Raw genomic sequence first — 21,265 nt, 5'->3', positions numbered from 1 at the left:
CCAGCAGCTACATCTGTCTAGGCTAGGATGTGACACTGTCTGACAAGTTAACCAGGAAATTCTTCAAATGTATACATCTAATTTGCCCATAGATTATTATTAGCCAAAGAGTGTTCTTCATTTCATTTTTGAATGCAACTATGTAGGCATACAGTTGAAGTGAATGGGGCTGAGCTGCAATACCAAGCACGGCTGCTAAACTATGTACAGCGTTGTGCTTGGACAGCTTCTGGGAGCCTTTTGCACTCACCAGCGCTCCGGTGAGAGGCATCTCCTGTAACAGCTGATCAGCGGGGGTGCCTGGACTTGGACCCCGCCCATGTGATAATGATGACCTATACTGAGGATAGGTCATCATTATCCATTACTGGATAACCCCTTTAAATATACAGGGTGATTTAAAAAGGATGGTGCAAAAGTAAAGGCCTGTAGTTAAAGTAAACAAGTTCCGCTCTAAAAAAATTAAAGCTGTGCTGTGATTGGTTGCTATGGCAACAGTTTTTATTTAGACAGTTTTCATGAATCTGCCGCTTTCTGTACAGGTTAGTTTAAGATGGCGACATCACAGCAAGGAAAAGCTTTTTGCATGTTGGAATTTGCAAGAACAGGGTCTGTTGTGACAGTACAGGGAAATTTTCAGAATAAATGTGGTAAATGTGCTCCTCGTAGATACTGCATTTTGCATTAGGTGAGGCAACTTGAAACCGTTGGTTGTTTATGTCATGGGAAAACTCTGGGCTGCCCAGATACTTTGGAATGTACAAGCATAGTCTTAGAAAGTCAACCAGGCTGACTAGTAAAGTGCCACAAACCATGAAGTATCTAATAAAAAAGTCTGCATTGTTAGACATACAGATTACAAATTCTTCAGGAGCTGAAACTGGACAACTGGGACTTTTGCACTGACTTACAAGGCTGATTGGAAGAGGATGAATTTGCTGACAGGCTGGTGACCAGTGATGAGGTTCCCTTCACCTCAGTGGATAGGTCAATTGCCACAACTTTATAATCTGGGGCTCAGAAAATCCACATGCCCTTATCGAGCACATGAGGAACTCTCCCAAGGAAAACGTGTTCTGTGCAATGAGCCAGCACAAAGTCTATTGTCCCTTCTTTTATGCCAAGGATACCGTCACTGACCACTTTTACCTGGAGGCATAAGGGAATGGCTTATGCCATCATAGAGGAAGATCTGCCAAATGTAGTCTATGAGCAGGATGGTGCTCTTCCTCTCCAATTGGATGTTCAATGATACCTCCACCGGAACATTGGATCAGCTGCACCAGAATAATCGATTCACCAATGTTGTGCTGGCCTCCACGATCACCATATCTAATAACCTACGACTTCTTTCACGAAATCAGTGTGTCTGCCCCCCAGCCACAGGATCTGAATGACTTGAGATGATGCATCAGTGAAAAAGTGAAGACCATATCCAAAGATACCATATGCTGGCACACATCTGGACAGAACTGGAAGATCACCTAGACATCTGACGTGTCACCAGTGTAGCTCACAGTGAACATTTGCGTTGTTGGGATCCGGCGTGCACTTCCGTTGCCGGAGGTGTCCGCCGGATCCGGAAAAACGCAAGTGTACTGAAAGCATTTGAAGACGGAACGTCTTCCAAATGCTTTCAGTGTTACTATGGCAGCCAGGACGCTATTAAAGTCCTGGTTGCCATAGTAGGAGCGGGGAGCGGGGGAGCAGTATACTTACAGTCCGTGCGGCTCCCGGGGCGCTCCAGAATGACGTCAGAGCGCCCCATGCGCATGGATGACGTGTCCAATGCGATCACAAGATCCATGCGCTTGGGGCGCCCTGACGTCACTCTGGAGAACCCGGGGAGCCGCACGGACGGTAAGTATACTGCTCCCCCGCTCCCCCCTACACTTTACCATGGCTGCCAGGACTTTAGCGTCCCGGCAGCCATGGTAACCACTCTGAAAAAGCTAAATGTCGGCTCCGGCAATGCGCCGAAACGACGTTTAGCTTAAGGCCGGATCCGGATCAATGCCTTCCAATGGGCATTAATTCCGGATCCGGCCTTGCGGCAAGTGTTCCGGATTTTTGGCCAGAGCAAAAAGCGCAGCATGCTGCGGTATTTTCTCCGGCCAAAAAACGTTCCGTTCCGGAACTGAAGACATCCTGATGCATCCTGAACGGATTTCTCTCCATTCAGAATGCATTAGGATAATCCTGATCAGGATTCTTCCAGCATAGAGCCCCGACGACGGAACTCTATGCCGGAAGACAAGAACGCAGGTGTGAAAGAGCCCTTACATTCTTTCAGTTATGAATACTGAGGCTATAATTTTGCACTATTTTCTTTTTAATCACCCTGTATAATGGCATTACAGTGTGTAAAATTGTATGCTTTAGGAATTGTTCAAAAGTTATTGGGTGTGAGAATGCCCTGAATGAAATGGCATTTGTGGCAGAATAAAATCCTATAAAATTCAGTTTTTCTCTATTTGCTCATTATAGCAATACTAAAGGATTGTATTGTGAGGGGCCATTAAATAACACATTTCTAACCACAATGTATAAACTTAATTAAACAATGTGTGCAAAAATTAATTTAGCATCCAGCCACAATCAAACCAATGTGTCTTAGCATATTCCATCAATAACTTGTTTCAGCTGGGAAAAACTGTCATCACTGATATTTCTGGGATTCCATTTTATTCTTTTCTGATTGTCATTGGCACAGAAAATATCGAACAATCCTCATTGTTTGCCATCAACCATTCAGATGGGTCCATCTAGATAGACCCTAATTGAGTTTTTAGACCACAAGTCAGTGCCCGCTCTTTAGTCAATATAATTTGTTCTATTATTTATTGCTAGACTTGTGGTTTTCTCATGCTTTCCATGCATTATTCCTGTTTGCATGCTTTAAAACCTGTCTGCATAAACAGTATAACCTTACAGTAGAGTCCAGTACAGTTAAATGATTGGACTATTTATATTGTATTTGTAAAGGTTAATGCATTTTCCACTTTTGAATCTACAAAGAAAAAGCAAATGTATCTAACAATAACTTGCCCTATGTTTTAACATTTGGTTTGGCTGCTTCCATGCATCACATGCATGTATGCAAATTGTCTAATATCTTTGAATTAGTGTTAGTATACATCATTACCTCATCAGTTTCTCCATGGCAATCATTTGTTGTCACCTGTTTCAGGCAAATCCACCAATTTAATCTTTATTTGTACCCACAGTAACTCATCCTTTTTTCCAAGTAACTAACATACCCATTGAATCTTCTGCCACAGATGAACACACTGCTTCATTGGGTAATATTATATTATTGTACAACTCTCTTGCTTCTATATAAATAATTTTGGATATAAAAATTGGTTTTGGATATCATGGAAGATATTCATATAGTTGTATCCATTATGTAATATATCTTGCCATTCTTGTAACTTTTTTTAATCATTTCAGGGACTTTTTATAATTCTTTGTTGTCCTTTACTTATATCTACCTTTCATGACACAGTATTTATGTCCTTTTTTATTCTAAATCTTGGTAGTGATTTGAACGTCTTTGTTTTAACATTAATAAATGTGGGGTGGGATAATAGGATATACAATAAGTACATTTGGAGTCAGCTGCTAATATGAGATATGTGGAGTACTTAAAAAAGGGGGAACAGGCTAATGTGCTTTTGCATTAAAAACATCTGATACTGTTATATACAATTTCAACTGCTCAATTTACTTTAGTCATTGCTTAAGCAAACATGTTTTTTCTAATTTTCTATTTATATTGCTTTATAAATTGTCATTAGTTGTAAGAGAATCAGATGGCACACAAAATGAGTCTGCAGGCATAGCAACATTGGAACCTGTCCTTACTGTGGATCCTCCAAGGGATATATTGGGTAATATAGACCTTGATGTCTTTGTACACTGCTACTTCTATAGATTATGGGGTTCTGCTTTTCAGTTTAATTAGATTTTCTGTGTATTTTTAGCATATTAACATTGGCAAAACATGACTTTTGGAAATGGGGATGATATGACATTGCCCTCAGAACAAAAAAGAATATCTATGTTGTTGGGAAGAGTACTTCAAAGCTCATGGTTGAACTTTATTCTGAGAGAAGGCCATGTTCAAATATTTCTTTCAAGAAAACAATAAGTTAAATCTTAAAATATAAACCACACAAAGTATGGAAGTGCATTTGGAGGAATTTATCATAAGGAAAATGTTTGAAATGTATGTTGCTAAAATGTGCACCCAATTTATCAAACATTTGTGAAGGAAAAGCCTGTTTTTGGATGGTATATAGGCTTAACATACTTCCTTCTGCAAGGGATAAAACTCTACTTATTCACTTCTTTGCATCTGTGAAGGTGTAGAGACATAATATGCGATATATCAAATGTATGAGCACTTTTATACAATTTTACCTACTCAATACCATTTAGTTTGTCTGTATCTAAATGTTTCATAAATCTTCATTTCAAAAGTAAAATAAAATAAAAAAAAGTCTGCTATATCTGATATGTATGCTCTCTAAAGTATAGTGTATATTGCGGCTTGTCATTATGTAGCATGATAGATACATTGTTGAATATAGTAACATTAATACTTCCCACTTGATAAAGCTAGTTGCATACAATTAACTCACACATGGATATAAGTAAATGTCAAGTAAACCTCTTGCATTTTGAGTTGGTTGCTTGGGCACAGACTATACATTTTGTTATAATAAACGACTAATGGTTTCCAACAAAGAGATGAAATATTTTAGATTCTTTTGTTTTGTTTCATTGCATTATATTGTAGGTCAATGATTTTTGTTTGAAATATGCATTTTAATTATTTTACAGACCAGAAAGTTGTTAGAGAGATATGTTGTGGCATTCTGTAAATGTCCAAGGTGGTGTTGTTTAAGAGGACTTTTGTTAGGACCGCACCCACATATTTTATGAGTACTCTAATCTGTGACAATAAAAATGGATCACAGAAATAATCATATAACTTTTAATATGTTTTTAAGCCTGCTTGGAAAATATATGTAAAATCACTGTGAATGTGTGATTTGAAAGAGGTATACTCTAACCTGGTTTGCAATACATCTCTATAAATTACATAGCGTGAACATTGAGCATGAGAGGCAAACCTGGACTGTCATTGAATTATTTGGTCTAACTTTGACTCACTTTTTGTTTTTCTAGTAAACAGAATAGACATGCTTTTCCTCTTTTTGCCGCCAACAATAGTTTTCCAAACCAGAATAACCTTGATATGATTGAGTATTAGCTTTGTTTATTTTATTGCATTCAGAATATGTATGCTTAACATCCAGCTAAGGCATTTACCGGTAATTACATTTTACTGGAAATCTACTTTAAAATATGAACTTTGAAATAAGACTAAACAGAGCAAATAGGGTTCCTCAGATGTAATGTCAAAATTATAAAGAAATTGAAAACTCTTCTATAGACAAAGGATATACTCTTGAGGCTATTTACTGTCCTCGTCAGTGTTGTGTAGCTATTATCTTACAAAAGCTGATGCAAATTTAGTACAATACTGAAGGCAACGTAGGCCTATGTTCAAAATAGACCTATTAGCAGACTGGTCAACAGTAAACTACAGGCATCTTTGCAGCATTATATGTCAAAAATAAGTTTGGCCTATAGCTAAAATGACAAATTTTGGTTACTTTAAAATCAGGACGTTGGTAAATTTTTCAGTTTAAATACAAATGGCCACTTACTAGCTACTTTATTTAGGCTAGACGCACAGTTTTATTACTAGAACAGACGTTTTAGTGTGTTCATCAACAAATCCTTGTTGCATAATCCATAGGGGATGCATCTGGGCAAATATAAAAAACAACTGTAGTAGTCCACTTGTTGACCAGACCAAGTTTTGATTTAATGTAAAATGCAGTATGTAAAGGGAGGTAATGTTGTGTGAAATTTAAATAGGAAAGCTGTTACAAAGTGGTACTGCCTCAAAAATTATTCTAGCAAATTTATTTTAAAAAGTGCACATATTCTTAACATGTAACATGTGTAAGGCTGTGTAGTATCATAGTAAAGATAAACTGTGCATTGAAAAACATATTTATATAATTGTCTTTTTGAAAATATTATATTTAAAAAATATATATTATTATAGAAAATGGTATGCAACCCTCTGTAAGACGACGCGGACCTTAAAACAAATCCAAAATGCGTGTTATTTGAAGCAATTTTAGAGTATGGTGGAAAGCTTGATTATTATATTCCAGTCCCTCACCTACAAGGCTAGGACCATAAAATCTCCATATTTTTTCTCATATTATATATTATCTATTAACCATCCCATATGTTCATGTAACGTAACATGAATTCAAAAGATTTGAGAATGAATAAGTGTGATTAAATATACGATAACACAAACAAATCATATACTGAATAATAAAAGGTAAATGAACATCACTAGCCAAAATATGGGGTAGGGATCGAGTCGATCATGCTACAACACATGGCTGTCTACCAAGTTATAACACATGACCGACACCCCAGGGTGTAGAATAGTTAGGGCAAATCAATACTTACATTCTACTTAGGATGAAGTGCCTGGTAGAATCCCAATTAATTGTAAGTGCAGACCACAGTTATTCCCATCACCTCCTCAAGTGTGCATCACGCATGTCTCTGAGATCACTCAGGAATATGTTCTTATCAGCACAATGGGGGATGGGTACTATCTCTAACCCACTACATTTACAAAAATTAAACAGAATTAAAGGGGACATAACCAATCAGTACTTAAAAATACCCTTAAATTACAGTTCACTTCCCAGAGAAGAAATTAGATCTTGCATTACTGCATGATGTTGTCTGTTTTATTGTCTGTTTGGCTTCTGCAAACGTAGCTTGGAATCTAACATTGTTAACTTTTTATGTATATATAAAGACGTTCTAATTAAAACAATTTGCCTTTATTTGTTGATATCAACTGCCATATTATTTAAACTGATAACTGGAGATTTCCTGCAAGTATATTTTGTCCCCATGCCAAAAGAAATTCAACTAGTATGATTTTATCTCTATCCAACTTACTATTCTCCTAGGAATATTATTTTTATTCTCTCCAAGCAAATCTTTCCATTGTAAATATACTGTACTACATAGCCATATAATCTGTTTTCATAAGAAAATGTGTTACTGTACAGAATATATAGTTAATGTCCAGAACTGTATCAGAAGAAGTGAATGGGCACTCTTATAACTGGACCACAGATCTAGTATAATAACACAATTTTTAATTGTAAATAATAAGATATTAGTACATGGTAGGTAAAATAGCATGCAAATCCGAATCATAATTCTATATGAGTATCCATGCTAGTATGCATTAAGATAAAACATCCTGAATAAAAAATGCAGGCCTGTAAATACACAAAAAAATACAGTACAATAAAATATTGATTCACTAATATAGCTACTGAGAGTATACAATCAGTTCCAATCCTAATGGTGGCGGATTAGATAGACTAGCTTCTGAGGGCCTAATGTCCCGGCCAAATAGATATTATTACAGGTGGGTCAAGTCCGTCCAGTCCCCAAGTTGGAGAGGTGGACTGGCAAACCCACTGCACTACGATAATTGCGGCAGTGACTGATTAAAGGTCACAGAGTCCCTGTGAGTAAAGAAAATCAAATCCAAAGTGCTATTTAAACAGTGCTGATAAAAAAGTGCTGATAATAAAACAATCCAAGTCCATCCGTCTGTTCAGATACTAAAAATAGGTGTGCAACAAATTCAATAGTGCAGAGTGTATAACGTGTCACTGTGCTCAAATTAATATAATATACAGTCACAATAGTAGATCATATATTGTCCTTTAGTCTGAAGGGGCTCGGCAATATTGATATAAAGGCTAGATCGCACTGATTGCCGTTTTCCTGGACATGAAACTTTTTGCTACAATGTTGCAAGTTTCCTAGGAATAGAACTTATACTTGAGTGTTGCAATCCAGAGGGTTTAGATTCAACACCATAGATGCAACAAAGTTTTGTAGCGATAAATATCAAAGGTTCAGCAGTGTTAATTTAGTACTCACGCACGATCCTGTTGTTCATTCCGTGGCGTGAGTAGGGTAAGCTTACCTCTTAAGGGCAGATTTCAATGGTGCCTTACTGCTGTATATAGGTTCTGTGCGGTCCGTTCTGGATGTTACACAGGTCCGGCTGCAAGTAAGAGGTCTGTGTCTATCTGTCTTACCGCAGGTTCACAGTCTAATTCTTTAATTTTAGTAGGCGTTTCTCATGCCTCCCACAGCACTCATACAAGTGGATAGGTTTCACGAGCTCCCTGATATTACCTGTAAATTGCCGGACTGGGACCAGAAGGACTGCAATTCCTTTTACTTGAAAGCGCTTTCTCTAAACAGCGGCTGATATAAAGCTGTTATTATTTCAATTTTGCCAGTTATTGCCAGATCCAATTCATCCACGCCAGACGCGTTTCGAGGGTTATCCTACCCTTTTCCTAAGAACTAAAAAAAAACACTGGTATCCAGTTGACCATGGTAGCCTCTTATCAATATGCAACTAAGTTCAGTAACAGTTGGCAGTATGCTATATTATTATTTTACTGTACTTTAATGTGTCTACCGCTCAGAAATTGTAATATAAGTAACCTGCCAAGCCACTACCCACCAATATTGAGTCTCTGGATGGCAGATGACAGTATTGCATGAGTGCAGGTATTTCTAATGGTTTCTTTAGTTGTGTGCCCTTTTGCTTTTTTTTTATTGGCAGTTCTGTCAAACTGTTGTGAAGGTTGTAGGCAAGCTAGTTGGAGAAATAACATCATTAGAGGCAGGTAAAAATGTATGCACAGAAATGGACTACCAGGAATACAGACAAAACCTTCACTGCTATAGACCACCAGAAATAAAGATAGCCCAATTGGTAGCCTAGATCACCAGGGATGCAGACAATAACTTTCAGTGCACTAGGCCTGGGTGCTCTACGATACAATTTCTTTAGATGCTGCAAGGCTCTTTGTATTTGGCTCCTTTATTTATTTATTTATTTATTTTATGCACTTATATAGCGCTACTATATTCCGCAGCGCTTCCGCAGCGCTTTACAGCTTTAGCATCCAACTGTCCCCAATGGGGCTCACAATCTAAGTTCCCTATCAGTATGTCTTTGGAGTGTGGGAGGAAACCGGAGTGCCCAGAGGAAACCCATGCAAACACAGGGAGAACAGTAATATTCATTTGAAGCAGTTCTGTATCACCCAGGTTAATTGAGAAAACAGCCCAACCCCCTATAACTCCCCCAATCATAAGCTATAAAGGCTTAGAGTGTATATTGCTATCTTCAATCTTTTGCTATGAATTAAGTTTTGATTGTGGCACTTTGTGCTGTAGTTTGAAATTATATCATTATTATATCTATCAGTTATTTACTTAACAAATTAATTAGGTATATTGGATGTAGTAAGAAAGAATTGCATATCAAAACCATAAGCTAAACCCAGCAGCACATAAACAGACACCTAATTATCATGGTGTTACTACCTCTATTGTATGCACAGCACTATATATAGTTACAATATCTCCAATCCCACCATGTTTCTGCATTGCTGTAAAATGCAACACTGCAGAAAGGCCCTTACTGACTACTGTAAAGAGGCATATTAGTGGTCATTAATGGGTTAAGGAAGAATCACTTTTTGAGTCCTTCAAACCTGAAGCCTCTCTGTGGGTTCAGTGCTTTCTAAGCTGACAATTGGCTGCAGTGGCAACAATACAATGTTGGAAACACAGTGGTGTGCCACTCAGTAATACAGTACAAGAGGGCAAGAAGACAGTAGGAGAGCTAGTTTGTTATACTTTTCCTATAGACAATTACCTTAAAGACTCTCTACCCTTTGCTGGATCTTCAGAAGGATAATAAATATCTATTGAGAAGCTAAAAAATGTCAGTTGTCTTATATAAAGAAAGACTTACCCTACCTAAAGTGTTTTAATAGCACTAATATATTTTACATGTGTATAAATAATATCTTTATGCACATCAGTCCCTGTTTCCACTGGAGTGACCAGGCATTGTTTTTACCCCATATCAAAATAAAATCTGTCACTTGCTGCACTCAGAAAAAGACAGTATTAAAGGGGTTGTCTCACCTCAGACATTGGGGACATATCACTAGGATTTAGCCCCAGTGTCTGATAATTTCAGGTCCCACCTCTGGGACCCCCACATATCTTTAGAATGGAGTCTGCAAAGTGAAAGAGGGTGCATCGCGCATTCATTCCTATGGGAGTGGCAAAAATAGGCGAGCGCTGGGTCGGCTGTTTCCGTCAGCCTGATAGAAGTGAATGGAGCTGTGGCCGCGTATGCGGGGTGCGTCCTTCTTCACGTTGCGGGCTCCGTTCTAAAGATAGGTGCGGGTCTCATATAATAAATATTCCCCATTGATCGCTGACCTTCCATAATGGCATGAATGAATATTTACAAACAGTGTTAACTACATACTTCACTAAGTAACAGGAATATTAGAAGCCAGGTAAAGGTAAAGCTGAGGCTATAAAAAGGTGGTCATTTTATTGGCCATATTTATGAAAATTATTACATTTACAAATATGGTGACATGTGTCACCTGTTAAAATGCGCTGTGCTATTCCTGAATTTCATAAGCCTGCTGTTCGATACCATTTGTATATTCATTAATATTGTTTTAACAAGTATACTTTCCTATCTCTTTCCTAAGATTTCTAATATTTTTTCTAACAGTATCACCTACAATTTCACCATCTCCATTTCCAAAGGAACTCCCCTCTCTGCAACCAGAGACTGCTCTTGGTAAATAAAGACTACATAAGCAATTCACTGCAGAATTTAGCCGCTTCCACGCTGTGTCTTGCTTCAGTAGTTACAGCAAAAGCTTTTCCTTTTCAGAGCTAGTTGAAGCCTTTCACTTGTAAAGGGCGTAAAATCATCTCCATTTTGGCAGTGCATGCTTGCAGTAGCGTCACCCTGATTTACTTTTTGATGTCATATTTCCCATTATAGGCTGGGTTTACAAAACTGTAACAGAAAACCCAAAAGACCCAATTATAGTCAATGGGATCTATCCGGTACTGCTGGTGTCTGGCATATGCCAGATCTGATACTTTAGTTTTGCTTTTATTACATTTTCAAGTACTTTACTTGAAAAGCACAGTGATGTGAACCTAGCCTAACCCATTCCATCATCATAATCAATCCATAATGCTAAAACTCTGATTATTTCTTGTAGCAGATGAGAGACTGGCTAATTACGTGCCTAATGAGATGACTGTCTCACAGATTGTATCTGGTAATTTTTATTGTTCATTAAAGACAAATAATATTAAATATTTGATCATGAGGATTCACAGGATTTTTGGTTTAAAATCACAGGTTTGGCTATTATAGTTAAATTAAGCTGAAACAATTTGCTACCTAAGTGTATGGCCCAACTGTGTGTTGGCCGATGTGGCCAAGCCATTCCTACCCATGGCAAAATCATGCAGCCAGAGATTACGGTGGACAGACATGGCTTGACCACATGCAGCTAGCGCCTCCATCAGGCCATTCCCGAACCAGGCTTAAAGTTGACATTAGAACAATTAAAGGGGTTTTCCCATCTCAAACAATGGGGGCATATCGCTGGGACCCGCACCTATGTACACTGAGAATGGAGGCCCAAAAGTTGTGGAGCGTGCACTGCACTGATTGGCTCGTCTATTTCCGTGAGCCCCAAGGAAATGAATCGGAGCGGTGGCCGCGCAAGGGCGGTGCGCTCCCATTCAGTACCATGGGGAGAGCACTTAGTAGTGGCCGGACCCGTTGAAACCCAGCCTCCGGCCACCACCTTCCCTGCTCCGTTCTCAGTGCTTTAAGTGTTAAAGCATAACTCTTCAGACATTTTATAGTCTGCAGTGCATTTCAGAATATTATCACTATCTAATCTAAGTAATATTGAAAAATTTATTTCAGTTTAGTTTTTTTGTTCTGACTCCAAATACCATGATTCCCTTCACATAGCCAGAGAAGTGACGGACAATTTTGAGTGCTTGCACTGCCACTAGTTGTTGTCATATGTGATATGGAAACGGTTGTGTAAATGGGGCAGCATTTTTTAATCTATGGCTATGAGAAAGGAATCAAAGAAGTTGAGCTCATCTCAACTACAAAATTTACTGTTTTCTGGTAGCCATAAGCTAACGCAGTTCTGAATTTAGCTGTAATCATAAGTAGAGAAAACACATAGCAATCAATGCAAAGTGACTTACTGTAAGACAAGTATAGGCAAAGTTATTCATTAGCATTTTATGAAGATTTAAACTGAAACATGTTGCAAATAGATTTTCAATTCATTAAAGTATTCTTTTAAAGGGAATGTATCATCAGAAAAATACTTTTTGACTTTTTGTCAAACATATTTATTTTTTATTTAGATTTTTTAATTTTTTATTTCCATGTCCCTATCTATATTTAAATAATCTTAAAATCATGCAGTTTTCACACTGGCCACTAGGTCTAAAATATGCCAAGTCACATAGGCCATAGACACAATAGACACGATGTACAGGATGGAAGCCCATTGACTTCTGCAGGAGAGTTGTCTAAGCATTCTCTGTGACTAGGAGTGAGTAGATAAGATTTGACAATCATCTATTGTGAACGGTGGATGGTGTTGTCACGGTGGGAAGTGGGGGGAAACGAACAACGATGGAAACGGAATAGCAACTAGGCCAGGACACCGGGGAAAAGAAGTAGGGAACCTCCGAATGCATCCCTAAACCTCGCCCTGACTCCTAACCGTATGAGCGGACCCAGATGGTAGGAGGTCTCATACACAGGAACATCAGGCTCTACTAACCCTAAAGATCTCTGGAATAGAGTCAGGACCAGAGATGACCAATTCCTCCACCAGAAGGATGAACCAAAAGTCTCCCACTGGCCTAGCTGCAAGGAAAGGGGAAGATAGTGAAAAGCAACTTAATCGGCAGGTAAGAACCCAGTGAAACAATTACACACCGGAACAACAAGCACTTACCTGCTGCAGCAGGATGGAACACCAACACCAATAACTACCTGGACCCCCATGTCAATCGGATACATGATGGCACCAGGCAGAGCTGCTCAATGACTTGTAGTTCCCCCTCTGGGGAACCCAGGAGTCCTCTCACCGAAGGCACAGACAGACAGGGGAATGTCTAGCATCCAAGCAGGACAATACACACCAACGACAGTCCAGACATGGAACAACAAGAAGATATATAACAGACCCTGAACTTAACCCATACCAAACATATACAAATGTTCGCGAACCGCAAGTTTGCGATGGGTCCCATTCATTTTAATGGCAGGCGAGAGGCGAACATGAAAAACCTTCAGCTCACATTTGCAGCCAAGAAATAATTACTAGAAGTGCACAAATAGTCCCACAACATGGACAGTGACATACCCGATGTATTATTCAAATTTGCGATCTCCATTCATTTTTTTTCAATGCGAAATATCGGCAATATAATTTTCGCGTACGCGCATGCGCAAATGCACTATACAGTACCCAAATGCACTATAAAGAAAGTATATTGGTATATAACACCCTGCTTCAATCAGTTTTTTTGGGGGGGGACTGGTATATCACACCAGTAGAAATTATTTGTTCCAATAACGCTTGTCCCTCTATATACCTGCAGTATTGCAGCAGAACCGCACACAACTGCCGCACAATACAATTGCACTATAATATACTTTCTAACATAGAAAGTATAATATAACATTGTACAAGGAAGGCAATCCAATAGAATATACATAAAGATAAAATGTAACCTTTAATAATTTTACTATGAGGGTTCATTTACACGTCCGTAAGTGTTTTGCGGATCCACAAAACACGGACACCGGCAATGTGCATTCCGCAATTTGTGGACCGCACATCGCCGGCACTATAATAGAAAATGCCTAATCTTGTCTGCAATTGCGGACAAGAATAGGACATGTTCTATTTTTTTGCGAAAACGGAAGCACAGATGCGGAAGTGCGGATCCGCAAATGCGGATGTGGATCCATAAATTCGGATGCAGACAGCACATTCCGGCTCCATTGAAAATGAATAGGTCTGCACTCGTTCCGCGAAATTTTGTTTCGCCAATATACAGTTCTGAGCATTCCTCATTGCACTGGACTGCGTACACAATGTTGTCCATCTTGTGTCCACCTTGTGTCCATCTTCTATTGTCTGCCACATACAATGCTGTCTTGACACCTTTTTCAGGTCATTATCACCTATTGACTACAATTAGGATAATGGAATCAACACCTTTCACCCCATGCTGGGTATAATGACCTCTGACCCCATGCTTGGTATAATTACCAGATGTTGATTCAGTTACATATTTATTCCCAGAGAATTCTTGTACAGTCACTCAGAATTGAGAAAGCTTGTTGGAAGAACGAGTGAAACGTTTTCAAGAAATCTATAGTAAGTCCAGTTGCCTTGATTTAGTCTTTATAGATATACCATGACCTGGATAAATGAGAACCTTCACAGACATAAATGTGGTAGGCAATAACAAGTGCTCGGCGGCATTAAATCAGGTGCTCGGCGGCACCAAATCAGAAACCATATGTCCTACCACAATCCGGGGGGTTCCAGTGCATATCCATGAATTCCGGAGGGAAAGCAAAAAACATCTATCCCTGGGCTAGATGATGATGTGGTATTGAAGGACAGGGTGGGCAAAGAACTGTCCCTGATATTGCACTACAGGGGGCTGCTATTCTGGCCCTGATAGCCTAACCACAGACCACCCGCCCTGATAAGAGCGACCCCGTCCGGAACCTTACCCTATACAAAAATGGTCCTAGTAAGCCCCTAGCCCCTAGGCCCCTGACTTCCAGGTGATCACTATATAGATCTATGTGTTTTTGACTCATTATAAAAGTATATTATAAGTATATTGCACCCATCTGTGTGTCACACCTATCGATAGCACACCTATACTAGTGCTTAAAATGACTTTTGTGGCCCTATTAGCTAGCTTTTGGTGTCCCTAACAGCCTGTCCCTGCTCCACACAGCAACCTCTCCCTACACTGGCAAAACACTGAATGTAAAATGGCGGCCAGATCAGGTTTATTTATAAGGTAGGGGGTATGTCCATGTGCTGAAACATCTCAATTGGCTGTCCTGTACCACCTGATGGATGTGTCATGGGTCAAAGTTCTTCACAATGTAAAAGAATATGGCGGGCGCGAATTTCTCCATATGTTTACATGTTTGGCGAATCGTGAACACGCAAAGTTCGCCGCGAAACGACCGCCGGGCGAACCGCAAGGCCATCTCTACATTGAAACATTGGGAAGACATTGGAGAGACATTGCTGTCTAACTAGGTGGGCCTCACACTGGACAAATGGAATATCCAGGCAGGAGCAAAGATCCATCACCAACCAAGGCAGGAATACCACTGACCTCAAGCTCACAGCACCAGAATAAGTAGAGCCATGAGGCCACACCCAGAACACTCTAGATCCACACCTTAACCCCACACACACCAGATTGGGAAGGAACAAAGATAAATGGAGCAGTGCACAAACATGCAGAAACAACACGTTGCCCCAGGCAACTGCATGCACGTCAGACATGTCACGGCAAACTACACCGCGAACAAGACACAGCCATGACATCTGTGTTATCCATACAAAGGTGATATTTGTCATTGTAATTCTGCCTGTTCAAGAATTTTTCATCACTCAAGTTGAATAACGCAATTAAAGTATTCGTTTATTGTGAAAATGACATCCAGAGATCTGATCCAGACATACAGTACAGACCAAAAGTTTAAACACACATTCTCATTCAAAGAGTTTTCTTTATTTTCATGACTATGAAAATTGTAGATTCACACTGAAGGCATCAAAACTATGAATTAACACATGTGGAATTATATACATAGCAAACAAGTGTGAAACAACTGAAAATATGTCATATTCTAGGTTCTTCAAAGTAGCCACCTTTTGCTTTGATTACTGCTTTGCACACTCTTGGCATTCTCTTGATGAGCTTCAAGAGGTAGTCCCCTAAAATGGTTTTCACTTCACAGGTGTGCCCTGTCAGGTTTAATAAGTGGGATTTCTTGCTTTATAAATGGGGTTGGGACCATCAGTTGCGTTGAGGAGAAGTCAGGTGGATACACAGCTGATAGTCCTACTGAATAGACTGTTAGAATTAGTATTATGTCAAGAAAAAAGCAGCTAAGTAAAGAAAAACGAGTGGCCATCATTACTTTAAGAAATGAAGGTCAGTCAGTCAGCCGAAAAATTGGGAAAACTTTGAAAGTAAGGGCTATTTGACCACGAAGGAGAGTGATGGGGTGCTGCGCCAGATGACCTGGCCTCCACAGTCACCGGACCTGAACCCAATCGAGATGGTTTGGGGTGAGCTGGACCGCAGAGTGAAGGCAAAAGGGCCAATAAGTGCTAAGCATCTCTGGGAACTCCTTTAACACTGTTGGAAGACCATTTCAGGGGACTACCTCTTGAAGCTCATCAAGAGAATGCCAAGAGTGTGCAAAGCAGTAATCAAAGCAAAAGTTGGCTACTTTGAAGAACCTAGAATATGACATATTTTCAGTTGTTTCACACTTGTTTGTTATGTATATAATTCCACGTGTGTTAATTCATAGTTTTGATGCCTTCATAGTCATGAAAATAAAGAAAACTCTTTGAATGAGAAGGTGTGTCCAAACTTTTGGTCTGTACTGTATGTATATTAGCTTGGAATAACCACAATATTAATCATACACCAGACGTTTCGGTCCAACAGGACCTTCCTCAGCGGCATTATCTGTTGTATGGAAGTTCTGTGGTGATGCTGGATGCTGGTTATTCCGAGCTAATATACATATGTCTGGATCAGATCTTTGGATGTCATTTTCACAATAAACTAAAACTTTTATTGTATTATTCAATTTGAGTCCTGAGAAATTCTTGAACAGTGTGATTGACTACAAAGTCCTTCGCTAGCACCAACAGTTTAATGAAAAGTGCAGACCCCACTTTAATCAAATACTGTAATCCTGTCTAACTATAATGCTACGGTTACTGAAAAGTCTCAACATACTATTGGGCCTAGGGATCAGTGTGAAAGCTGAACAATTTTAGATTTCTTTTAAATATAGTGACTTGAAAAATGAAAACAAAAATCACAAACTTTTTTTATAAAATGTTAAACATAAAAACATGTGGGGTCATTTATCAAACTTGTGTAAAGTAGAACTGGCTTAGTTGCCCATAGTAACCAATCAGATTCCACCTTTCATTTTCCAATGGAGCTATCAAAATGAAAGGTGTAATCTTATTGGGCAGTTCTACTTTACACCAGTTCGATGAATGACCCCTATGGTTTAAACAGTAGGCCCATTTTTTGATGATATATTCCCTTTAGGTTCAGTTCATACTATGTGTTGCTACTTTGCAGGTTATTGACTTCAGTTACGCAGGTTAAGGTTCAGGAGTAGATCCACATGCAGACAATCCTATTTATGCAGACCTTATCCTTCTGTAAATATGTATCTGGGGCACGTGGGTTGCCCTTTCAGTATCTTGGCAAGTAGAAGTGGGGCAATATTTATAGAACTGTGTAAAACGGTGTTTGCTGCCTGTAGCAACCTCTTATAGTGCAGCTTTTATTTCTTTTAATGCTCTTGAAAAATTTAAAGGGTTTTCCAAGATTTAACGATAGTAACTAGTGTTAAGCGAACCCGAACTGTAAATTTCGGGTCTCTACCGAACTTTGCGAGTTCGGGTACCCGGACACAAACCCGAACTTTTCCGGAAAAGTTAGGGTTCGAGTTCGGTGTTCGGGCATTTAATAAGGCTTGTTGAAAGGCTGCAGGGCAGCCAATCAACAAGCTTTTAAGCTGTAGGCACTTAGAAGCCATCATAGCCATGCCTAGTAATTGCAGGGACAGGAAGCAGGCAGCTGAACTGAGGGAGAGAGTTAGGACTCTGGCTATTTGTTTTGTGGGTGACCTACAGTATAAAGATTTTTTGTGGGTGCAATACACCAGCTTTGCACCCCTGACACAGAAATATAATCCAAAATTTGGCTGTTAATTCTGTGGGTGACCTATAGTGATCTTTTGTGGGTGCAATGCACCATCTTTGCACTTCTGACACAGAAATATAATAATTAATCTTGCTGTTAATTCTGTGGGTGACCTATAGCGATTTTTTTGTGGGTTTAATCCACCATCTTTTTATTCCTGACACAAAAATATAATAGTTAATCTGTCTTTTAGTTCGGTGGGTGACATATTCCCATTTTTTGTATGAGGTACACTTGCACTGCATACGTGACAGGGAAATTGATATAGTTAATCCGTCTGTTAGATTGGTGGGTGACATATTCCCATTCTTGTTGTGAGGTACACCTGCATTGCATACCTGACAGGGAAATAAATACAGTTAATCCGTCTGTTAGTTTGGTGGGTGACATATACCCATTTTTTTTGTCTAAGGTACACCTGCATTGCATACGTGACAGGGAATATAGTTAATCCGTCTGCTAGTTCGGTGGGTGACCTCAAAGAATGAGGAGAGCATCAAAAAAGCGACGTGGCCCTGGTTGTGGTGCTGCTGTTGTTGGTGGAGCTCCTGTTGCAGGGATAGGACGTGGTCGATCAGTGCCAGCTACAAGCCCAAATGATACACCTACCTCATGTGCACGTAGACAACAAAAACTTCAGCGTTATTTTGTAGGCCCAAATACCGGAGTACGAATGGTGAGGCCAGGAAAAGTAGAGGCGGTAGTAGATTGAGTGGCTGACAGTGCCTCCAGTTCCTTCACATTGTCTCCCACCCGGTCCTCTGCTGAAAGTGCAGAGTTGGCACCTGCAGCCCATGGGTATCTGTCTTTAACCTCACCCCCTTGCAAATCAGCCAAGCAGTCTGAGCCCCAAGTCATGCAGCAGTCTCTTATGCTTTTTGATGACTCTGTTAGTGGAGTTTACATGGGCCATCCACCTAGCCCTGCCCCAGAAGTGGAAGAGATTGAGTGCACCGATGCCCAACCACTTACGTTTCAGGATGTGGACATGGGAGGACCACCGCAGCACGTCTCGATGATGACGAAACACAGGTGCCAACTGCTGCGGCAAGGAAGGCAGGGGTGTGCAGACCGGCAAGGAGGGCAGGGGTGAAGAGTGGGTGGAAGATGATGTGGAGGATAATGAGGTCCTAGACCCCACATGGAATCAAGGTCATGCGAGTAACGTGTGCAGTTCTGAGGAAGAGGTGGTGGTCGCCAGCCACACAGCAAAAGAGGGAACCGGGTGCAAAAGCAGAGTGGCCCTCCCCTAGCCAGTACGCCTTCTACTGCCCACCACACCCAGGGACTGAGCACTCCACAGCCATCTCCAAGGTGATCCCTGGCGTGGCATTTCTTCAGACAATGTTCTAACGACAAGAAACTAGTAGTTTACACGCTGTGCAATCAGAGCTTGAAGCGAGGCATAAATGTTCTAAACCTGAGCACAACCTGCATGACCAAGCATCTAAATGCAAAGCACGAGCTGGAGTGGAGTAAACACCTCAAAAACCACAAAAGATTTCAGGCTCCTCCTGCTCCCTATTGTGCTTCAGTCTCGGCCTCTTCCTCTGTAGTGACAGTAGCACCTGTCACCCAGGAAACAGAGGATGTGGCAGCAACACCACCACCTCCACCACCATCACCAAGCATCTCCACACTGACCCATGGAAGCGTTCAGCTGTCCATCTCCCAAACACTGGAGAGAAAGAGGAATTACCCCCCTACCAGCCTGCGATCCCTGGCCCTGAATGCCAGCATTTCAAAATTCCACTACTTTATTAGGCGAGCCATCCCTGCCCTGCACAACCAAGTGGCATACACAATTAGGTGTGCACTGCACAATGCCATCTGTGGCAAAGTCCACATAACCACCGATACGTGGACCAGTAAGCACAGGCAGGGACGTTATATCTCCCTAACTGCACACTGGTTAAATGCAGTGGCGGCTAGGCCTGAGGCGGATAGCAGTTTGGCACGTGTCCTTCTGCCACCGAGGATTGCAGGACGTTTCTCTTTGCCTCCTGTTGCCTCCTTCTCCTACTCCACTTTCTCCTCTACCACCTCCTCATCCGGTCAGCGTAACACCTTCACCACCAATTTCAGCACAGCCAGGGGGAAACGACAGCAGGCAGTTTAGAAACTCATCTGTTTGGGGGGGGGGAAACACCACGCAGGTCCTGTGGACGGGCATGGAACAACAAACCGATGAGTGGTTAGTGCGACTGAGCCTGAAGCCCGGCCTGGTGGTGTGCGATAACGGGTGAAATCTCGTAGCAGCTTTGGGCCTAGCCGGTTTGACGCACATCCCTTGCCTGGCGCATGTGCTGAATTTGGTGGTGCAGAGGTTCCTGAAAAATTACCCCAATATGTCAGAGCTGCTTCAGAAAGTGCTGCTGCTGCTCGCCTGTCTGTGCTGCAAGTGGAACTCCATCTTGCACATGCTGGAGAGACTGTGCAAGCAGCAGCAGGCGATAGTGAAGTTTCAGCTGCAGCATGCACGGGTGAATCGCTCTGCGGAACAGCACCACTTCACCACCAACGAGTGGGCCTCCATGCTAGACGTGTGTGTCATGTTGTGCTGTTTCAAGTACTCCACCAACATGGCCAGTGCTGATGACGCAGTCCTCAGCGTTACTATCCCACTTCTATGTCTCCTTGAAAAAACACTTTGGGCGATGATGGAAGAGGATGTGGCACAGGAGGAAGAGGAGGAGGAAGAGGGATCATTTCTACGGTGTTCAGGCCAGTCATTCACAAGTGGCTCGGAGGGTGGGTTCCTGCACCAACAGAGGCCAGGTACACAACTGTCCAGCCAGGGCACAGTTATGGAATATGTGGAGGAGGAGGATGAGGAAGAACCGTGTCACAGCAGGGTGGCACCGAAAGCAGCTCATGGGCATCACTGGAGCGTGGCTGGGGGATACAGACTATACACCTCCCACAGAGAACAGCTTGTCGTTGCCTCTGAGCAGCCTGGCACACATGAGCTGCAGTGCCTGCTGCAGTGCCTGCGCAACGACCGCCAAGTTGACCACATTGTAACCAGTGCTGATTACTGGGTGGCCACCCTGCTGGATCCCCGCTACAAGGACAATGTGCCATCCTTAAATCCGTCACTGGAGCGTGATAGGAAGATGCGCGAGTACAAGCGCACACTGGT

The 21,265-nt window shown here is 41.1% G+C and overlaps 1 protein-coding gene across 22 annotated transcripts in view; it reads left to right on the top strand.

The window, feature by feature from the left end:
- LOC120995626 (ABI family member 3 binding protein) overlaps window positions 1-21,265 on the top strand; it is a 409,717-nt gene that overhangs the window by 255,625 nt on the left and 132,827 nt on the right. For 15 of the 22 annotated variants that reach the window (XM_040424950.1, XM_040424963.1, XM_040424961.1 and 12 more), the window contains 4 exons: window positions 3,228-3,302; window positions 3,801-3,893; window positions 10,772-10,840; window positions 11,277-11,336. In XM_040424950.1, the coding sequence (XP_040280884.1) occupies window positions 3,228-3,302; window positions 3,801-3,893; window positions 10,772-10,840; window positions 11,277-11,336 (297 nt within the window). The remainder of the gene's footprint in view (window positions 1-3,227; window positions 3,303-3,800; window positions 3,894-10,771; window positions 10,841-11,276; window positions 11,337-21,265) is intronic. The other 7 variants (XM_040424957.1, XM_040424951.1, XM_040424942.1 and 4 more) reach the window with 6 other exon arrangements.

Source organism: Bufo bufo, chromosome 3 (assembly GCF_905171765.1).
Source record: "Bufo bufo chromosome 3, aBufBuf1.1, whole genome shotgun sequence".
Taxonomy (NCBI): domain Eukaryota; kingdom Metazoa; phylum Chordata; class Amphibia; order Anura; family Bufonidae; genus Bufo; species Bufo bufo.
The sequence above is the reverse complement of the archived record's forward strand: the minus strand, read 5'-3'. Positions and strand labels throughout refer to the sequence as shown.